General features: G+C 41.5%; 1 protein-coding gene across 1 annotated transcript in view; it reads left to right on the top strand.

Annotated features, from left to right (window-relative positions):
• NDRG3 (NDRG family member 3) overlaps positions 1-19,833 on the top strand; it is a 71,090-nt gene that overhangs the window by 26,678 nt on the left and 24,579 nt on the right. Inside the window, exons 3-6 of the mRNA XM_037164533.2 lie at positions 4,025-4,060; positions 15,022-15,127; positions 16,126-16,246; positions 18,363-18,425. Of these exons, the coding sequence (XP_037020428.1) occupies positions 4,025-4,060; positions 15,022-15,127; positions 16,126-16,246; positions 18,363-18,425 (326 nt within the window). The remainder of the gene's footprint in view (positions 1-4,024; positions 4,061-15,021; positions 15,128-16,125; positions 16,247-18,362; positions 18,426-19,833) is intronic.

The following is a 19,833-nucleotide window of genomic DNA, read 5'->3' as shown; positions in this document are numbered from 1 at the left end:
ATGGTATCTTCAAAATGGACAGAAAGAAAACACATAGAACTTGAAACTTCTAAATGTTTTGCTAGAGTAGCATCATGTGCCTGAAGTATGAGAGACACTTAAGTTCTCATGGAAGGGCCCCAAGGAAGTCTTTCTCCTTCCAGAATGCACCCAGTGAGTAGTGTTAAATTTTTATAAGTTCAAGGAATACTACTTCAGGAGACCACAGATTGAGTGGGGCCCAGCTAATGACCTCCATTCAGAAACTCTTGGTGTTAAATATTGTCATACACACCTAGTCTTACCCCTTCTCCAGGATGGTCACTCACAAAGCCTGAAGCTGTTCTCCATGAGATCCTGGCATCTCTTTGGGGGAAGGGGGAGCCAAGAAGACAAGTGTTAGACAGTCTCCCTTCAGTCGTTGGTACCTTTTCTTCTGGGCTTCTAGCTGTGTACATTGGATTAAGAACGCATAGTTACTTTTTGCTGGGTATTTAACAAAGAAAAGCTCGCTGTGGTTTCCAGCAAGAGTCATCTACCTTTGGCATTTCCCTTTGTGCTCATCTTAAAGGCTTCAAGGCTTCACAGAATGCTTCATGATGTGATCACATGATTGGGAGGAAAGGGAATTCATGCAGACAGTGATAGCTGCTTCCCAGATAGCTCATCAGAATTTGTGTCTCTGTTTTCTATGCCCAAGATTTCAGTCAGACTAGAATGATTTTCTCTAATCTTCCTAAATGATCTCTGAAGGAACCTCTGGGAACCCTGTAAAACCGAAGCCTTCATATGGTCTCTTTCTCTTTTTTAAAGATTTTATTTATTTATTTTTAGAGAGAGGGGAAGGGAAGGAGAAAGAGAGGGACAGAAACATCAATGTGTGTTTGCCTCCCATGCACCTGCTACTGAGGACCTGGCCTACAACCCAGGCATGTACCCTGACTGGGAATTGAACTGGTGACCCTTTGGTTCATAGACCAGCATTCAGTCCACTGAGCCACACCAGCCAAGACGTCTTTCTCTTTTTTTTTAAGCCTTGCCTGAGGATATATTAATTAGATTTAGAGAGAGAAACATTAATTGGTTGCCTCCCATATGCACCCCAACCAGGGATTAAACCTACAACCTAGGTATGTGCCCCGACCAGAGATGGAAACTGCAGCCTTTTGGTGTGTGGGACTATGGGACAACGTTCCAGCCCGTTGAGCCACCTGGCCTGGGTCCTACTGTGGTCTGTTTGACATCATTATAAGTTATTCCCCCTCCCAAATTAAATTAATCTTTAAATATTATATAATAAAATACTAAGTTACAGATACTGTATTTTGGTACCATGCAAAATCTTTTTTTTCCCAGTTTTCTGATTACAAAGGGAAAGTACATTCTCACTGCAGAAAAGGATAAGGAAATTATAGTCCCCTGTAATCTCTCTATTGAGAAATAGCTGCTGCTGTTGAAGGTTTTGGTATTTTTCTTCTCGCCTTTTAGTACATATTTTAATGCAGTTGTAGTAAAACTGTAAAGACTGTTGCGTATCCTTTATTTTCATTTAATGACCATATCATATCTTAAATTGCAATGCAATAGAGTTTTTTGTTATTTTTGACCTAAGGTCTTAACAAAAGTCTTTCAACATTTAATTTTTTTTGAGATTTTATTTATGTATCTTTAGAGGGGAAGGGAAGGAGAGAGGAAGAGAAATATCAATGTATGGTTGCCTCTCATGTGTCCCCTGATGGGAAGTGGCCTGCAACCCAGGCATGTACCCTGACTGGGAATCGACCCGAGATCCTTTGATTCACAGGCCCGCGCTCAGTCCAATGAGCAACACCAGCCAGGGTGGTCAACATTTAATTTTTTATATTGGCTTATTTGTTATATATAGTGCTATATCTATATCTCAAACACCTAATATATACCAGGCCCTGTGCTTTGTTTGGGGAAAGGTGCAAGTTAAATCAGGACCAGGGGCTCACCGTCTGGTTATTTGTATCCTACTCACACCATCTGCCCTAGTCCATGAGAGGGCTAAACACACATCCCGACAGACCAGGGTGGACGGCTCACCTCCAGTTGTGTGTGCAAGAAGCAACCAGTAAAGCGTAAATAAATGAAACACAAATGGATCCCTCTCTCCCCCCCTTCCTCTCTGTCTTTAAAAATCAGTAAAGAAAAATGAAACACAGTGATTTCTCGGAAGGAGTTTTCAGGCAATTTGGGGGCTACTGGGAGCCATGGCACACTATAGTCCTTTTTACTGATGGCTGCATTCCTTGGAAATGTGCTGCACAGTCCCATCTCCGGGGTGTCTTTGTCGTCTTTCCACGCTCCGACTAGTTTGTGAACTGGCTTCCGTGCCAGGAGTAACCTCCGACTAGCCGCCTCTGCCCCTCTCTGCCGTTTCCACTGTCATCAGCAGTCTCACTCTGCGATTGGCAGTCTGTTGCAATTTTACTGCCACCGATGGAGAAATAAGGTCTGCTCATCGATAACGTTATTCCTTCAAAACTCAGTCTCTAGATCAGCTAGCTGTCCAGTAGGAGTCTTTGCAGAAATGGAGGTGGATCTGCCCCGCCCAGTGGTATTGTCACTACTAGAGCCACGTGTACATGCTGAGCACTTGAAGTGTGGCTAATGTGACTGAGAAACTGAATTAAACTTTTTATTTTAATTTCCACGTGTGACTAAGGGCTGTCATACTGGATAGTGCCACTCTAGGCCATCCCAGCTGGTGGAGGACAGTTTATTTCTCTGGGCATTTTTATACCACATCTCTGTTTTGCCCTGCCAGCAGCGTAGGCAGTGGGGTACAGAACTCTTTCTAAGAGGATCTTCTTGAAGGCGGGTGGGCAGTTTGTGGTCAGATCGCTGAGTCCCTGGAGGGGCAGTGTTTGGAAAGTGCTTGTTAGCAGCTCCACACCTTCTAGAAACATTGTAAGCAGAAGAGATATTTTATGTTGACATAGTTTCCAAACAAACAAAGGTTTTTTTCAGGGGAGGGGCTTTATGAAAAATTAAATCAGAAGGTTTTTTTCCTTCCCAAACACAATATTCATTACACTTTTTATACTCTCATGCCATACTCTCTCACTCTAACATCTAAAATGCTTCAAAAATGTCTCTGAAGCCCTGGCTGGTGTAGCTCAGTGGATTGAGCACGGGCCTGTGAACCAAAAGATCATGTTTCAATTCCCAGTCAGGGCACATGCCTGGGTTGCAGGCCAGTTCCCAGCAGGGGACACACAAGAGGCAACCATACATTGATGTTTCTCTACCTTTTCCCTTCTAAAGATAAATAAATAAATTTAAAAACAGTCTCTGAGTCATTGCCATTGATTTTTTTTTTTTTTTGATCAAACATTACTGTGATACAATCTCTTTTTAGAAGCGTGGTGAATTCTCCTTGGGTGTTTTGACTGTGTTCTGCTTCTGCAGTTTTGTGGGGTGTAACAGAGTATAATAGGCCAGTGTATTAGGAACCCTGTTTTGTTTTGTTTTTCCTTCCCTCCTTCTGTGACACTGCCTTTCTTCCTTGTTCAATTTCAAGTCTTCCATTTCCGATCCATCTATATCTTCGTTTTCCACTTAACCCTTTCTCTAATTCCTAGTTCTGGACACTCTGGCTCCCGCCCTCCCTTGTTCCTTTCAGGGTGGTCTCTCCCACTCCTTTCCTCCCAGGTACTTCTCTGTAGGTTGTAAATTTGCTGTCAGACTCTGATCCACATCTTATACCCTCTTCCTGCTGGTTGTCACTACTCTCCTTAGATAGGGAGGCAAGAAGTGACACGCTTTCCTGCGAAAATGGACTGCTTTCTTTTATCTTCACAGCAAGCCCGCCAAAGTGTAACCTTACCTCTGAACACTCACCTTTTACTAACACATGTTAGTAGACCTGCCTCTGAAGCTGTTTGATGAGAAGAACCATTATAGTTTTATGGCAGCCAGGAGGCTGCACGTGTACTGCTTTCATTGTGCGTCGATTTTGCGACACATTTGGGGAAGCCACATGGGGAAACTGACTGTGTTTTCTGCCTTCTGTTGACAGAATGGGACTCGAAACTTCCAGGACTTTGACTGTCAGGTAAGCTCTGCCCTGGCACCGGGGCGGGGGGGGGGGGGGGGTGTCCAGGTTCTCTGCAATGCTCCCTCCCCAGGCTAGTGGTCCTGTAGAAGGGGCGCTGTCTCCACAGCAGCTGCTGCTCCTTCGTGTTCTTTTGGTTATTGAATCAAAAGCTTTTAAATAATCTACTATTATATTAAAAATATGTCTGCCAGGCACCTGTTTTATGGTTGTGGGTTACTAGGTTGAGCTATTTCTTTGTGATTAAGATTTCTTTTCCTCAAGAGACAAGTATTATTAATACAAAATGCAAATTTCTCTTGGTTTTATGCTTAAAATACAAAATTCCAGTTGACTCATTAGTATTTTCTTAAATGATACTGTTCTCTTTCTGGTCTTTTTTTTTTTTTTTTTTTTTTTTTTTGCCCCTGGCTCTATTGCCAATTTAAAAATTAATAAAATGAAACAGCATCTCTTCATCTGTCTACTTTGTTGACTGGCCCTGAAAGAAACGGAAGGAAGGAATGAGTACTTAGAAACGGGAACCTTCTAAGCTCCTGCAGCCCTGCTGTGCTGTTTTCGGGCTGATGTCAGAGCAGTGGCTGGCTGAGGCAGCCTGGAGTAGACTCACAGGTTACTAGGCAGGAAAGGAAGGTGTTGGGAAACCAATTTCCTTGCTTTCAGGATTTTACCAACCTGTATACCCACAGGCAGTCAGTTATTTTCAGCTACGCATTTTTCGTTAACTGTAGTGGAATATGTAGCATTAGCATCAAAAGGAAGGACTAATATGTATACCATAGGCAAACCAGTTATATCATAATTTATTGGGTAACTATTATAGATACTAAATATCTGTCATCTCCAGTCCATAGAACAAATCACAAGGTGGTTTTTATTATCCCTGTTTTACAGATGAAAGTGAGAATGAGGTTTCTTAACTTACCATTGGGTGAAGTTGGGGTTGAAAAACCCCATTCTTCCTGAATCCATTGCCTATTCTTTCCCACTTGGAAATATCCAAAACTGAGATGTTATAAGGAGTTGAATTGTACTTGAAGATAAGGTTCCTTGGGAGGACAGACGAGACCCACTTACTTAATAAGGGTCAGACCCAGTGTTACTACAGATTTCTGAATCCCAGTGCCAAACACCTCTCGGTGTGACTGTTTGGTACTTTATATATGCAATATAATCACCTTAGTACTGGTAGGGGATCATTTGCTCTATTTCTTCACTCAGAAACAAGGAGTCACATTATTTTTTTTATAAATGGTGGCAGTAAAGTTTAGGTTTAGTTCTGTTTAATTTGACCTAACTTCAGTTACGGTTGAACTTGATTGCTGTTAATATAATTTACCTAGAAGGAGGTCATTTGAGAGTAGGTGGCAATAAAATTCAAGGTGAAGAATTCCAGAAATTATATTTGTATACTTCTACCAAAAGGAGGAAGAATTTATTTTAATCAGATTGAATACTCTCTCCCCAAGAGAGACAATTAGAATATTTTAAAAAATCACAAGCTCATTGTAAAATAGATAAGAAAATACCAAAAAGAAAATAAATAAAAATTTAAAAATTAATAAACTCATCGTTCTACAACCCAGGGACAAACATGTTAATATGTTTAGTATTAAGATATGTATGTCTGTAATATTTATTTAAATATTTTCAATATTTATTTGGTTGGTCACACTGGATATACAATTTTGTATCCCCTTTCTGACATAATATTAGAACACAGTCTCACATGCCATTTTCCTCACATGCAAATCACTTATTTTTCCCACCAGTGTTAATGTTTTGGTATATAGCCTTTAAGATTCTTTCATGTATAAATTTACTTAGATATAAGTGAAATTGAGTTTTAGAGATGTAATTATGAATCACTTTAATATTAAGGCTTAAAAAATACTTGAGCAAAAATTTTGATATTTTGAGTGAAACTTTAGTAACATATTCTGGCCTCATGAAATGTAACTTACCGTAGTTCATTCCCGATACAAGTGGAATGATGGCAAGTGTGTGTCACTGGTTTAGAATGTACTGCTTATTTGTGTTTTAGAACAGAATCTTCTCTTTCCTCCTTCCAGCACTCACGAATGCTCTTCTACCACCATTCTCACGTGTCTCTCTGTTAAAGACGTATGTGATGTTCTGGAGGCTGGTGGCAGCGGGGTCAGGACTCCAGCAGCAAGCTGATAGAAGGCCCAGGGGTGGGGAACTGTGATGTGAGGAGTGTAGAGTTGGAAAGCCTTCTCAGAAACCACTGGGCATTCTTAGGGGACAGGCAGAACAAGTCTAAAACGGGCATTGTCACCAAATGGAAAGGCATTCCGCCTTCACACTGGTGTCGCTCATTAGCATATCTGGGCTTCTTTCTAATCTGTTTTGCCTCAGAAAACCCTTACAGGAATCTTTGATGATATCCCAGGCAGTTATTTTGGCGTTATCATTTAGTTTCACAACTTCAGTCTGAACTGTCTTTTCCTCTCAGTTTTCCTTACTAATCAGCTATATGGTTTTGTTTTGTTTTTTCAGTAATTGACTGTGTAATTAAAATTGTACTGTTTCTCTTGGTTCTTTGCTTGTACCAAGTGATTTCATTGTTGTATAGCTCCTCTGAGGCAAACAGCAGTGATATTTGGGTGTAAGTAATGAAGGAAGGGGTGATCAGAGGTGACGTGCTTAGAATTGATGAGAAAGGACAAGCGAACCTACTGCCAGTTGAAACAATGAGTCAGCAGGCTTCTTGTCCATTTATCTACTTCATTGCTACTTAATTCTCTCCTTGTGAGACCATTTAAAAGCTTGAAACTAGAACTGAGATACTGTAGCCTCTCTGTGTCTACGATATAATGCTTTTAAAAAATAACTTGTGTATAATCAGAAACAAATTTAGAAAATTCAGAAAAGTATAATAAAGATTACCTAGAGATAGCTGTATCTATTATATTTCTTTCCCATTTTTAAACCTTATTTTTATTGTCAATACTTGTAAAGATATTCCCATTTTCCCCTCATTAGCCCACCTCCGCCCAGCCCCAGCCCTCTGTCCAGTTCTTACTTTTATTAGAAGAGTAGAGTATAAGTTCATTATCAAATATTTGGAAAGCACAGAGAATTAGAATTAGAATTAGAAAGTATAGCTGGAGAAAAACTCATCGTTCTACAACCCAGGGGCAAACATGTTAATATGTTTAGTATTAAGATATGTATGTCTGTAATATTTATTAAAATATTTTCAATATTTATTTGGTTGGTCACACTGGATATACAATTTTGTATCTCCTTTCTGACATAATATTAGAACACAGTCTCACATGCCATTTTAAAACTCATAAAAATTTCTACCTGTTGTTTCATCATATTGCTATAACGTGACTTACCTGTTTCATAATTTTTGGAAATTAGATTGCTCATATGTTCAATTCATTGAACATTTTTGTGCATAAATTTTACCCACGCTTCAGGTTACTTCCTTAGATTGGTTCCTGGAATGAGCATATTTAAGACTCTTGGCATATCATGTCAAAGTGCCTTCCACTTCCACTGGAGGGGTACTCAATAAATATTAATGGAGAGTGAAAAGCTGTCTGCCAGAATATATCATTCTCATAGAAGAGGCTGATAACACAGTGAACCCACAAGAATGGAGTTCTTGCTTCTAGGATAATCCAGGCATGGACAAGGGTTGAGTAAATTTATGCTGGCTATTTAAATGCAGCAGCTCTTTAGAGAGCTTTTTATAGAACCAACTTTGAAGAACAGTTTTTAGTACCATAATTTGAATGTATATATGTGACCAGCCTCTTCTGAAGGGGATTAAACTCTTCCCAGTCAGTGGTATATGGGCATTGTTATAGAAAGAGGACTACTGTATGTTTTGGACCATAAGACACACCTAGGTTTTAGAAGAGGAAAATGGGGGGGGGATTTTGAAGCAAAAAATGTGGTAAAATATTTAATGACATAAATAACAGTATTATACCAATATAAATGTAAACAGAACTCAACAGCAGCATTAACAACCATTATTCCTCCCAAATGGGGAGGTGCATCTTATAGTCCAAAAATTATGGTAAAATAAATATCCCGATAGAAAAGAGGTATTTGGAGAGAGTTGGGATTTGGCTACCTGCTGCACTCTGTGGTGGAGGTCTTGATCAGTTCCATGCTCCTCTCCTGGCCTTGAAGGTTAAGAACAGGGTCCCAGTCCACCTTTTGGCAACCATTTTCCTTGGTATGTCCCACCCACCCCTAGCAAAACTGAAATTATTGCTGATTAAACCCTACTTCTGCTTTGTGGTATTCCTTTTTGATGGCCTCTGTTCATAATTCCTTCCGCTTGAGATCCCCATGTACTCCCTGAACCCTCCTGCATTTGTTGCTTCTGGGGGAGTGAGGTTGATTGTTTAAAGTTCTAAGTGTTATCAGAAAAGGCCAGCCAGTAGTATGTGGCTTCTTGACTTTGTACAGGAAAGATTTTACAACACAAGTCCAAGTGATTTTTGAAAATATATTTACTAAAGCCAGGGACAGTGGAATGAAAAAGGGCTTAGGTTATTGGAAGCAACAAGAGAGCCTTAAGGGGGTTGCCTTGAGTCTCTGGAAATGTTATAGGAAAGAAATGAGCCTTGGCAGGACTGCTTTAGCTCACTAGGAAGTCAGAGAAAAGGGGGCCTTGGGGACAGAGTCAGAGGTTAGCCCTGGAGGAGCTGCTGCTCCCCATTGCTGCCTGGTTGCAAACCTCATGGGGTCCCTTAGAGTTTAGGAGATTCATGTCTATGAGGTTGCAAACCTCATGGGGTCCCTTAGAGTTTAGGAGATTCATGTCCATGGGGGAAGTAAAAGGGGAAGGAAACTGTGGGGTGTGCTTCTGGGAGGGAGAGTGAGTGCTGGGGTGTTCAGTTTGAGGGGTTTAAAGGAGGGGGTTTAGGAGAGGTCTTACAGGAGGATCTCAGTAGAATATTCATCAGCTTTATGTGGATGTATCAAAAAGAGATTTATTTCCTTAACTTCATCTGTCCTTGGGTATGGTTGGCAAATGGCCCTAATTGGATTTCTGCTGCCTGTCTCTGAATAGGGCGATTTAAGCCATTTACCCTCTGGTTGGCGAAAAGTGTAAACCATTTACTTTTACGTGATCTTCATTTAGGGAAGATGGGATTTACTATATGGCTACAAACTGCTTGTTTAACTGTCTCAGTTTTTCTATTCCATTTGTCCTGTGTCACTAAGGATATAGGTGAATTTATTCTCCTTTGTAGGGAAAAAAGAATGTTAGAGAAAAAGCTAGGTGTTTTGTTTTGTTTTTTAATCACCACCCCTAGTCTCAGTTCCCTTTTCTCCTGTCACTGAGGGTTTATTTCTCCGACAAGCTCTGACCCATCAGGGATGGATGCTGCCAGCTGTCCCAAACTCACATTCTTCCAACTTAGCAACCTCACTGAGAAACAAAGATCTTTATGTATTATTCTAGGGGAAAAGGTCAGGTAAGAAGTCCTGGCTTAGCATGGACCAGGCCATTTGTGTGGGGGTTACATGCACTTACCTGGACCCCTTCCCACCTGGGTTTCCCTGGAGAGTCCATGTTCCCTGGAGAGTCCGATGGTGTTCTGGGCTGTTGTGTGTGGGTTAAATAGTTCTTCACTTTTTTCCTTTTCAGCGTTATCTAAGGCTATATGAAAAAGATCATTGGAGTTGGCTTTGAAGAAAAAGATACATTTTATGTTGACACATTGCAAAAGAAGCTTTCAGATGAAGACATGATTTATGAGAAGGCTAAGAGTCGTGGGTAGCTGAAAAGTAAAATTAGATGTCTGACAGACTGTTGATTGAACTAGATTGTAAGATGTGAGGGGTAGGATGGGAGAGAACTGAGGACAGAGTCAGAGAAAATGTAACAGAACTTTAGTAAAAGGAAAATGTATTCTACTGATAGGTAGCAGGCTGGCTGAGTCATTGTGGAGGCCTATTCTTTAACTACATTCAGAGAGATTATAATAAGTCAGATTATGTAGTTCTGGTGACAGCACATTTAGTCAAAGGAAGAGAACTCAGAAAAAAAGGGTGAAAGTTGATTATCAACTAATGATGATATCCTAAAGCCTTAAATTCTTTAAAGAAAAGACTTAACCTACAGCTTTTATGTATTTTTTTAGGATTTTATTTATTTTTAGAGAGAGCAAAAGGGAGGGAAAAAGAGGTAGAGAAACAATGTGTGAGAGAAACAATGGGTTGCCTCTTGCACTCCCCCATCTGGAGACACGGCTCACAACTCAGGCATGTGCCCTGACCGGGAATCAAACTGGCAACTTTTCTGTTTGCAGGATGACGCTCCTCCTGCTGAGCCACACCATTCAGGACTAAACTACATCTTTTATATTAAGAGGGAGGCAGTCCAGGATGGAGAAGTGTGTCTAGGACCAATGTGATTTTAGGTTGTTTTATAAGCTTGGAGAATAAAGGGGATCATGTTTAAGTGTATTACCTTAGAGGTAGTAACTAATCAGAGAATACCGGAAGATATCCATGACCGGAGCCTGTAAGGCACTACTTTGGGGTGTACCCTCTGAGCATAGACTGTCATCATGTTGTCATACCCTGTAGAATGCTAGGGTGCAGGGTAAGGTAACTGGGAAACAGCCTGTGGAACAGATGATGTTTGAAGCAGAAAGGTGTCGCAGCTTCACCCCTGCAGTGGCCTAACCACTGAGTCAGTTCCGCAGCCAGGGTCTCTGCACGCTCATCTTTCTTTAAATGAAGACTTGTTCAAGCTCTTCATAGACACCAGATCATAAAGGGTATATTTAGAAGTCCATATGGAGGTGATTGTCTCCTTTCTTTTTATATTCTTTATTCTGCTAATAACATTTACATTCACAAACTGGAATGAAGAGAAGCTCTGTGAGACAGTTTCAGCTGTGGGTTGCTCGGGAACTCACGTTGACTCTGCTCCTTTGGTCATTACACAACTTGTAGGTGTATTATGGAAGGTAGGAGCTGAGGTCTCCCTGAAAAGTTGAAATTTTGTCAGCCAGTTTTAACTCTAAATTTTATCTAGATTATGAAATGATAAAGTAGTTACTTTGCCCTATTCCCTCACATGCTTTTAACATGTTCTCTTGTACTTCATCTGTTATATCTCCATTTTCATCCTCTTCCTGATCTAACCTCACAGCTCATTATCCTCCATCTCACTCCACCCCCACATACACTATCCCCATCAGTTTCCTGGCCTGAGAAGGTCTGCTAACCTTAGGGCCAAAGCGTAAACTGATCTTCCCCTCAGCAGAGGCCAAGCCAGAATATTTAAGCCAGACTCCAGGGAAGGTTTGGATGTGGCAGAAGGAAGTCTCCAACCACTAGATTGTCGTGATGACAAATTGTTGCACATGCTCGTCAATTTGGGTTCTCCTGTAGTGTCACCCATCTGGCAGAGGCTAGCTTAGAAACCAGAAAGATTGGCACTCATGCTGTTTGTCACTACCAGAACCAGTAAGTAGAGACAAAGATCGAATCTTTGTGGGTGCGTTATTTAGATGGCAGTGATCTGAGAATATGGCAGGTTACATACCCTCAGAAACCATCTAACATCTCGCCTCAGGGTGTCCTTTTTATTGTATAAACAGAAGAGTAGGTAAGGGGCTTGGGGAAGGGGTCCATTGGATAAGAGTTGCGGCACACAGGCAGTTTTCCTAGTTGATCTATTTCCTGCTCTATCTATTGATCAGCAGTTCTTCATCTGCATCACAGAGTTCCCTCCCTGGAATGAGGTGGCTGAGATACCATCTCCTGCCATCTCCATCTGCTCGCAGACCCCTTGTGCAGGGGCACAAGGTTGACTTGCTTGTGGAACTTCGTGTGTTCCATTGGTTCCAGGAACTTCCAGGGACATTCCAGTCCCTGGAATAACAGTTCTCCACATGCATCAATCACTTAAGCCTATCAACTATGACTAAAGCTCAAATCTTTAACTTTTTTGAGTTCCCCTGTGAGCTTCTCCCTCCCTCTTTATTCTCTTTCTTTCAAGAATGAAACAGGAGAGAGTGAAAATTTCTTGAGTTGCCTTTTTAAATCTTTTTTAAAAAAGATTTTAGTTCCTGGCTGGTGTAGCTCAGTGGATTGAGCGCGGGCCTGCGAACCAGACAATCGTGGTTCAATTCCCAGTCAGGGCACATGCCTGGGTTGCAGGCCAGTTCCCAGCAGGGGACGCACGAAAGGCAACCATACATTGATGTTTCTCTCCCTCCCTCCTTCCCTTCCCCTCTAAAGATAAATAAATAAAATATATTTAAAAAAAAGATTTTAGCCCTGGCTGGTGTAGCTCAGTGGATTGAGTGCAGGCCTGCGAATCAAAGAATCGTGGTTCGATCCCCAGTCAGGGCACATACCTGGGTTGCAGGCCAGTTCCCAGCAGGGGACACATGAGAGGCAACCATACATTGATATTTCTCTCCTTCTCTCCTTCCCTTCCCTTCCCCTCCAAAGATAAATAAATAAAATCCTAAAAATTTTTTTTAAAAAAATTATTTATTTATTTTTTAGACACAGGAGAAGGAAAGGAGAAGAGAGACAGACATGTGCCCTGACTGGGACTTGAACCAGAGACCTTTTTGGTTCGCTGGCCTGTGCTCAATCCATTGAGCTACACCAGCCAGGGCCCCCTTTTTAATCTTATAACCTCCCAGGAGGAACCAAGTCCTAATATTAGTGTCATTCCTTCTCCAAGTTTTTACACTTTAAATATATGTATGTGACCGTGTACAGTCTATATAGTGTTGCTTTTTAAAAAAAATCTGCATAAGTGGTATATACATATCCCGCTGCATTTCTGTTCAGTATTTTATTTTCGAGATTTTTCTCTATTAATATTTATACCTCTAGCTCATGAATTTTTATCTGTATTGCATTATATGGATATGTCATAATTCATTCATCAGTTTCTGTATTGATGAATATTTACCTGTTTTCATTTTTTGACATTATAAAGTTTCAGTGTATATCTCTATGCATATTTTTATATGTATGACCATGTTTGAGAATTGCTTTAGATTTTACTAAATCTAAATTAAAAGTAAAACTGCTGTAAGTTAGACACCTCTAAACTTTACTAGAAATTATCAAATTGTTTTCTAGAGTAGTTATTTCAGTTTACATGCCCACCAAGGGTATATATGACTTATTAGTTCTCTGCATCTTGGCCAGCACTTGGCATTATCTAACTTTAACATTTTTGCCATTCTGGTGTGTCTGAAATCACATTTCAATGATTTAATATATACATTATCCTGACTGCTAATAGAGTTAATGTCTTCTCAATTTTCTGTCACAACTTTCTGTTTATTTCTTTCACAGCACTTAACCACAACTGTTATGGATTGGTTGATTTGTGTGTTTATTGTGTGCCTCTCCATTAAAACGTTCTCTCTGGGAGAGCAGGGACCATAACTCTTTTGTTCATTGTTTAATCCCCAGAGCTCAGTCCAGGCTGTGGTGGTGGGGTTCATAAATAGTTATTTCATGAACAAACCTGATGGTGGTGGAGGGGTCTCTTCAGTAAGTCTGACATTACAAGAAGAGAAATGCTTATTTGGCAACAGGAATTTGTCTTTCTATTGCTTCCATCCAAACCCTATACTTGGTTTTGTAGCCAGTTAGTTCATAGTACCTGATTCTCTCCTTCATTTTGCCCCCTTTTCAAGCTTTTGAATAGAGGTTAGTGATAATGGAGAACAGCAGGAATACTGAGTCAAGCCTGGGCCCTCTGATGTGAGACACACTGTTGGTCAGTTAGCCTGAGATTGTTTCGTGCCCTGCATCAGAAAATAAACCAAAGCTCTGGTAAGATTCATTGTTAGATAGGAAATTAAGTTGGAAGCCCTTTGCCTTTGTTGGGTTTTTTATTGACATAGTAAATTTTGTCTTATCCACTGTTAAGACTTTCTAAGATAGGTGTGGATGACTTTGTCAGCAAAAATTCACTAGGCTAGACGTGAGAGTTTTTTATCTTTGAGAAATACAGACTTTGAGGAAGACTAGAATAAATCTGTTAACTTATCCACAGTCTCTTTACACCCAAACACTCTTAGTGCTGGTCTCAGCAGCTGTGGTTGCATTTGGCTCCCGCTTTGTTCAGCTCCTCAGCTCTGCTCTCTCACTACATCTTAAACTTTACTCGTTGCTTTGTTTAGGATCCTTTGGGGTACAGGGGACAAGCCCACCCAAGTTAGTTTAAACCAGAGGCCATGCAGGGATAGCTGGGGAATTAAGCTAGAACCAGGAATTAGAGCAGTGAAAATGCTTAATATAAGCTCCCAGTTCACATCTCTGTTCTAGAGAAGAACCAAGCTAAGGATGGAATCTCTTAGTGGCAATTACAAATCCTCAGGGAAGGAAGCTGAGCCAGCATGGACCAGATGCCCACCTGACTCCAGTTAGCCGTGGCCATAAGGTTACAGTCTGTAATCATGGCAGCGAGAGCCACTCCTGTAATGCAGGAGTGAGACTGAATGGCAGCTCTGAGGAAGGGGACACATTTAGGCACACACACCCAGGGGTGCCTACGGAACATACATGAAGGGGCTCTCAAGCCTCTGGCCTTTTACCCACCACCTTTGTATCTTCTGCTTCATTCGCCTTTCTTTCCCAGGTCTTACTGGGTCCTTACTCAACTTGTTGATCTCCTTCCCATAGCCAGTTGCAAATATATTCTCAACAGATCCCTGATTTCCCCCCCATTTAAGAAAATTAGTTTTGTGGATAAGAAGGTATATTTCTCCTCATTTATTTGTTAGTTTATCTGAAAAATATTAGAAAGTAGGACTCTTCTGTGTAATATAACATCTCCGTGGTATGCTTATAGTTCAGTGATGTGTCCTGCCGCGGCCAGTGGGAAATAGCTGTGAATCACATACTGTGAAACTTCAGCAACCTGGAAGTCCTTCTGCCTTTGCTGAGACCTCTTTCTCTTCTTCCAGGAACATGACATAGAAACAACTCATGGCGTGGTCCACGTCACTGTCAGAGGCCTACCGAGAGGAAACAGACCAGTTATTCTGACATATCATGACATTGGCCTCAACCGTATGTATTTCATTTGATATGTTCCCTTTTTATTATACTTAATCTACGTATGTTCTAAAAACACGCAGGTAACGGGTCCTAGTACTCCAGTAGAACATAGGTTTTCTTCTTTCTGCCTTAATCTTCCCTCTTCGTGTTACTGGCATGATTCATGTTCCCCGGAAATGCGCAGAACTCGTCTGGGGGACTGGAATTATACCTCAGCTCTGTGTTGTATCCACTAAAGAACTTTATGTAATGAACTGGTCAAGAAAATAGAACTAAAATCAGGTTCTTTTTAAGTCTAAACTTTGATTTTTTTTTTTTTTTTTGTATTTCAAGTTAGCAAATCCAGGTTTTGAACTTAACTTTGGGGTGGACTCTTTAATGAATGCTACAGCCTGTCATCAGTGGCTTTAAGTGAGCTTTCCAGGTGGCAGTATAAGATGCTGGCCCTAGCCATAGGCACACACAGTCTGTATACGTACATTCTCTTTCACGTTTTTCTGGCTTTCAGAGGTGGTCTGCACTCAAGGCTGCAGTGTATTGCTAGAGCTTTTGTAGAAGAGCGATTTAAGCAGTTATACTAAAAGGTTGGCTGTTGAAGCAGCAGCCTGACCCTTTTTACAGGAGACAGTCGTCCACATAGTGAATGCGAGCAGCCCAAGGTACTTGCTCTAGCCAGGTTCTTGGGATGTAATCTGTGTCTCCATGTCAGATTGAAGAATAAGATACATGAAAAATGACAGCATTATGAGTATAAGATTATCTTGTGCAACACCAGAATTGGTTTCCACTTTGTAGACTGTGTAAAATTGAGAATTAGTTATTTTCAAGTCATGAGATGTCTGGTATTCAGCCTTTAGGGCAGCTTGAATCAGACAGATTGTTCAGACACCTCATGTTAGTGGGACAGTGATTAAAAGGGAATGAAAGGACGATAATACAGAATTGATCAGTAGAGGAAAATTGGGGAGAAATGGAAGGCCTGTGACTTATAATTGTCTTTGCTGTTGCAGATAAATCCTGTTTCAATGCGTTCTTTAACTTTGAGGATATGCAAGAGATCACTCAGCACTTCGCTGTCTGTCATGTGGATGCCCCAGGCCAACAGGAAGGGGCACCCTCGTTCCCAACAGGGTAAGGTGGCAAGCAAGATCTTTGCACTCACGAGCAAATGCCTGAGTTCCAGCGGGAGAAGCATTTCCTTTCCCAGCTGATTGTAGCACAGCCTACAAATGATACTTACCGACCAGCCGTCCTCGTTATTTCCTTGCCTTGCTCTGAGAGGACTGTCTTATACAGTCTGTTGAGGAAAACTGCATGTTTTCCCACACCCAGGAAGGGCTGTCTGTGGACGGGAACCTGTCTCCCTCTGATTGCTAGGCAGAAGTGTCTGGAACACCCACTTCTCACGGTCTTTATCTGTTTCCTTCCTCACCTGTTTTAAATCTGTCATTTTGTGTTACCTCGGCCCAAACTCAGATTCCTCTGAGCTTCCTAGGAGTATCTCCCCACCTTTACCTCTCGTGACAGGAATTCAAATATCTGTGGAACCATTTATCTGAGCATCTGCCCTATCAGGTTGAGGTGCGTTTTTACTAGACTTGGAACTCAGCCTTATCCTAAATCTGCTTTGTGAGGCGGAGCCAGAGTCTCCCGAACTCTTCTTCCCTGCAAGACAGGATTGTTGAGAAGACCTTGGGAGGAGCAGTGAAAGCACCAGCTGTGGAATGCTAATTCTTCCCCTGTGCCTCTCTCCTCATCTCCGGAGCTGCCTTTGCCAGTGGCTGCTGTGAAATAGACCGTTGCAGACAAATAATTGCTAACACTTACACAACATTCCTGACATGGCTTTAAATATTTTACATTTATTAGGTCATTTAACTCTCACAACCCTATGAGACAGGTTTACTCTTACTCCATTTAACAAGTGAAGAACTGAGGCCCAGAGGTAGCAAGAAAATGCTTGGCCAAGATGACATAACAAGCAGCGGAGTGGGGGTTGAACACAGGCAGAATGGCCCCCGGTCCGTGTTACTGACCGAGTCATGTTCGAGCTCTGTCTCTCAGACACAAACTGGCCAGTGACCAGCTGATTATATCCAGTAAGATTTGGATCCTGTTCTTTTTAAAAATTTTTATTATTTATTGATTTTAGAAGGAGAGAAAAGGGGACAGGGAGAGAGAAATACTGGTTTGTTTTTTCCACTTATTTACGCATTCATTGGTTGATTCTTATATGTGCCTTGATGGGGATCAAACCTGCAACCTTGGTGTATTGGGACAACACTCTAACCAGCCGAGGTACCCAGCCAGGGCCTGTTCCTTTTTTCTATTTTGTGCACAGATGGCTAAAAAGCACTCCGTTGCTCAAGTGTTTCAAGCAGAGGATCTTTGAATCTGTAATCTTTAGGTGCTCCCTACTTTTCTTGGATGCCTAGTTTGAATCCATTCCTGGGTGTGCTTGACTGTTTTATTACTCCAGTGGTTCATGTCCTAAACCAAATTCAAATGCAGTAAACAGGTAACCATATTGTCTTATGCCTAGGTAAAATAAGTAACATTCATAGTAAAGAGCCCAGGATTTGTGACTATGCTTAAGCCCAGTACAGCTTTATTTACTTTTACTTTTAGCTGCCTAGATATAAGCAGCAGACCAAGAGATACTTTTAGTCGATTCTCACTGTTGGAAGTTTACTGAGACTGAACCCCAGTTGAAGTGATTGCTAGGGATTTGGAATGAGCCATATCCCTGTGGGTGGAATGAACTACCCTGAGAAAGAGCCATATTACCTATTCTTTTCAAATGGCTTCCTCTGGTCCGGGATTATTTTCAGAGGGAGGGGAAAGGAGGGAGAGAAACAAAATGTGTGAGAGAATCAGCAATCGGTTGCCTCTTGCAGGCTCTCAGCTGGGGACCTGGCCCACAACCCAGGCGTGTGCCCTGACTGGAAATTGAACCAATGACCTTTGGTTCGCAGGCTGGCGCTCAGCCCACTGAGCCACACCAGCCAGGGCCAAGAGACTGCTTTTGAGGACAAAAAACATGTAGAAACATGTAGGTTCTTTTACCTTCTGTTTGGCACAGCAGTTGTAGGAAGTGTCGTCACACATGCCAAAGTCATTCCCAGACTCCACATCACCTCCTTTGATAAAGGGAATGCTTTTATCTAAGAACTCCATTTTCTAGCTGTTCTTGTAATTGTAAAATATGGTTGCATTCTAATTCAGGCGGTATCCTTTTGGATTTCAGGTACCAGTACCCCACAATGGATGAGCTAGCTGAAATGCTGCCTCCGGTTCTTACCCACTTAAGGTAGGTTCCTTGTTCAGTTCTCTCACACAGTTTTTACGGACTTTCTACTATGTATCTGACAGGATAGGCACTGCCACCCTCCAGGGTCTTACATCGTAGTGGGGGAAACAATTAACAAGTAAGCAAACAAGTAATCACAACTGAAGTGCTATTAAAAGTCGGTGGGGATGGTGTGATAAAAAATAAGGGCAGGACCTACATAGATAAGGCTGTTATCAAGCAGTGAGTGGGGTCCTGCTGCCCACCACCCTCCGGGCAAAGTTCAGGAAGCAGAGGTTTGGTGATAAAGGAAAGGAGTCTATATTCAAAAACTGCACAATTTTGAAATAATAGCTATCTGCATATATTAGTCACTTACAGCTTTAAACACATAAGCCCATCAGTTAAGGCTAACACCTGAGTTTTCCTAGTATTCCTCCTGTTAAGTATCTTATTTCTATGGGTTAGTTTACAGACTAAAACAATGTAATATACAAAAGCTACACAATTTTGGAAAAATGGCAGGCTTCTGCCTCAGAGGTTGTCCCCTCTAGAACACCCAAAGAAGAATAACCCTGCCACCCTCTGCCAGGCCATCCCGATCCTAGGCTTTGCCCAAGTTCCTTGCCATCTGTTGGAAAATGCGTGCAGCTGCAGCACGATCATCAGGCATCCCTGAGGAAGAAGAAAGGCAGACAGGCCTTTTTTAAAAAGTATTTTATTTATTTATTTACTTTTAGAGAGAGGGGTGGGAGGAAGAAGAAAAGAATCATCGACTGGTTGCCTCTTGCATGCTCCCAATTGGGAATCTGGCCTGCAACCTAGTCCAGGATGATGCTCAATCCACTGAGCTACACCAGCCGGGGCTGGGAGCCCTTCTTTTATTTTAAATCTTCTGTCCCATAATTCCATGTGCTCTGGAGGCATTCAGCTTTACAGCCAATCCTAGACTGTTTACCATTGCCCCAGGCAACCTCCTCCTACTCCTCCCCAGTGATTTGATCTGATATCCCTGTATCAAAGCTGTTTTGGGGTTTCCTCTCTAAAAAGATATCATCAAGTCTCAGACTTAGAGGAAAGAAAGGAGCTACATACCCAGAGAGCCAGGGCAAGAGAAGTCCAGACAAAAGAATTAGTATGTCCAAAAGTCCTAGAGCAAATGAGCAGATAGGAGAAATACATGTAAAATTCAAGAAAGAGACAAAGACCAGATTACACAGGTCTCACATATCAAGTAAAAATTTGGGATTTCATTTAAAAAAAATGCTGAAGGCTTTTAAGCAGGAGAGTGATAATCCAATTTGGTCTTTTAAAATAACCACACTAGATATGTAAATTGGGCATCAGGGAAGCTGTTTATGTTTTTTTTAAAGAGGATTACTCTAGCTGTGGAGAAAGTGGGTTGGAGAGGAGTGAAGGAAAAGGCAGG

Source organism: Artibeus jamaicensis, unplaced genomic scaffold (assembly GCF_021234435.1).
Source record: "Artibeus jamaicensis isolate MK-2021 breed Jamaican fruit bat unplaced genomic scaffold, CSHL_Jam_final contig_685, whole genome shotgun sequence".
Classification (NCBI taxonomy): domain Eukaryota; kingdom Metazoa; phylum Chordata; class Mammalia; order Chiroptera; family Phyllostomidae; genus Artibeus; species Artibeus jamaicensis.
This window is presented reverse-complemented; position numbering and strand designations above follow the sequence as displayed.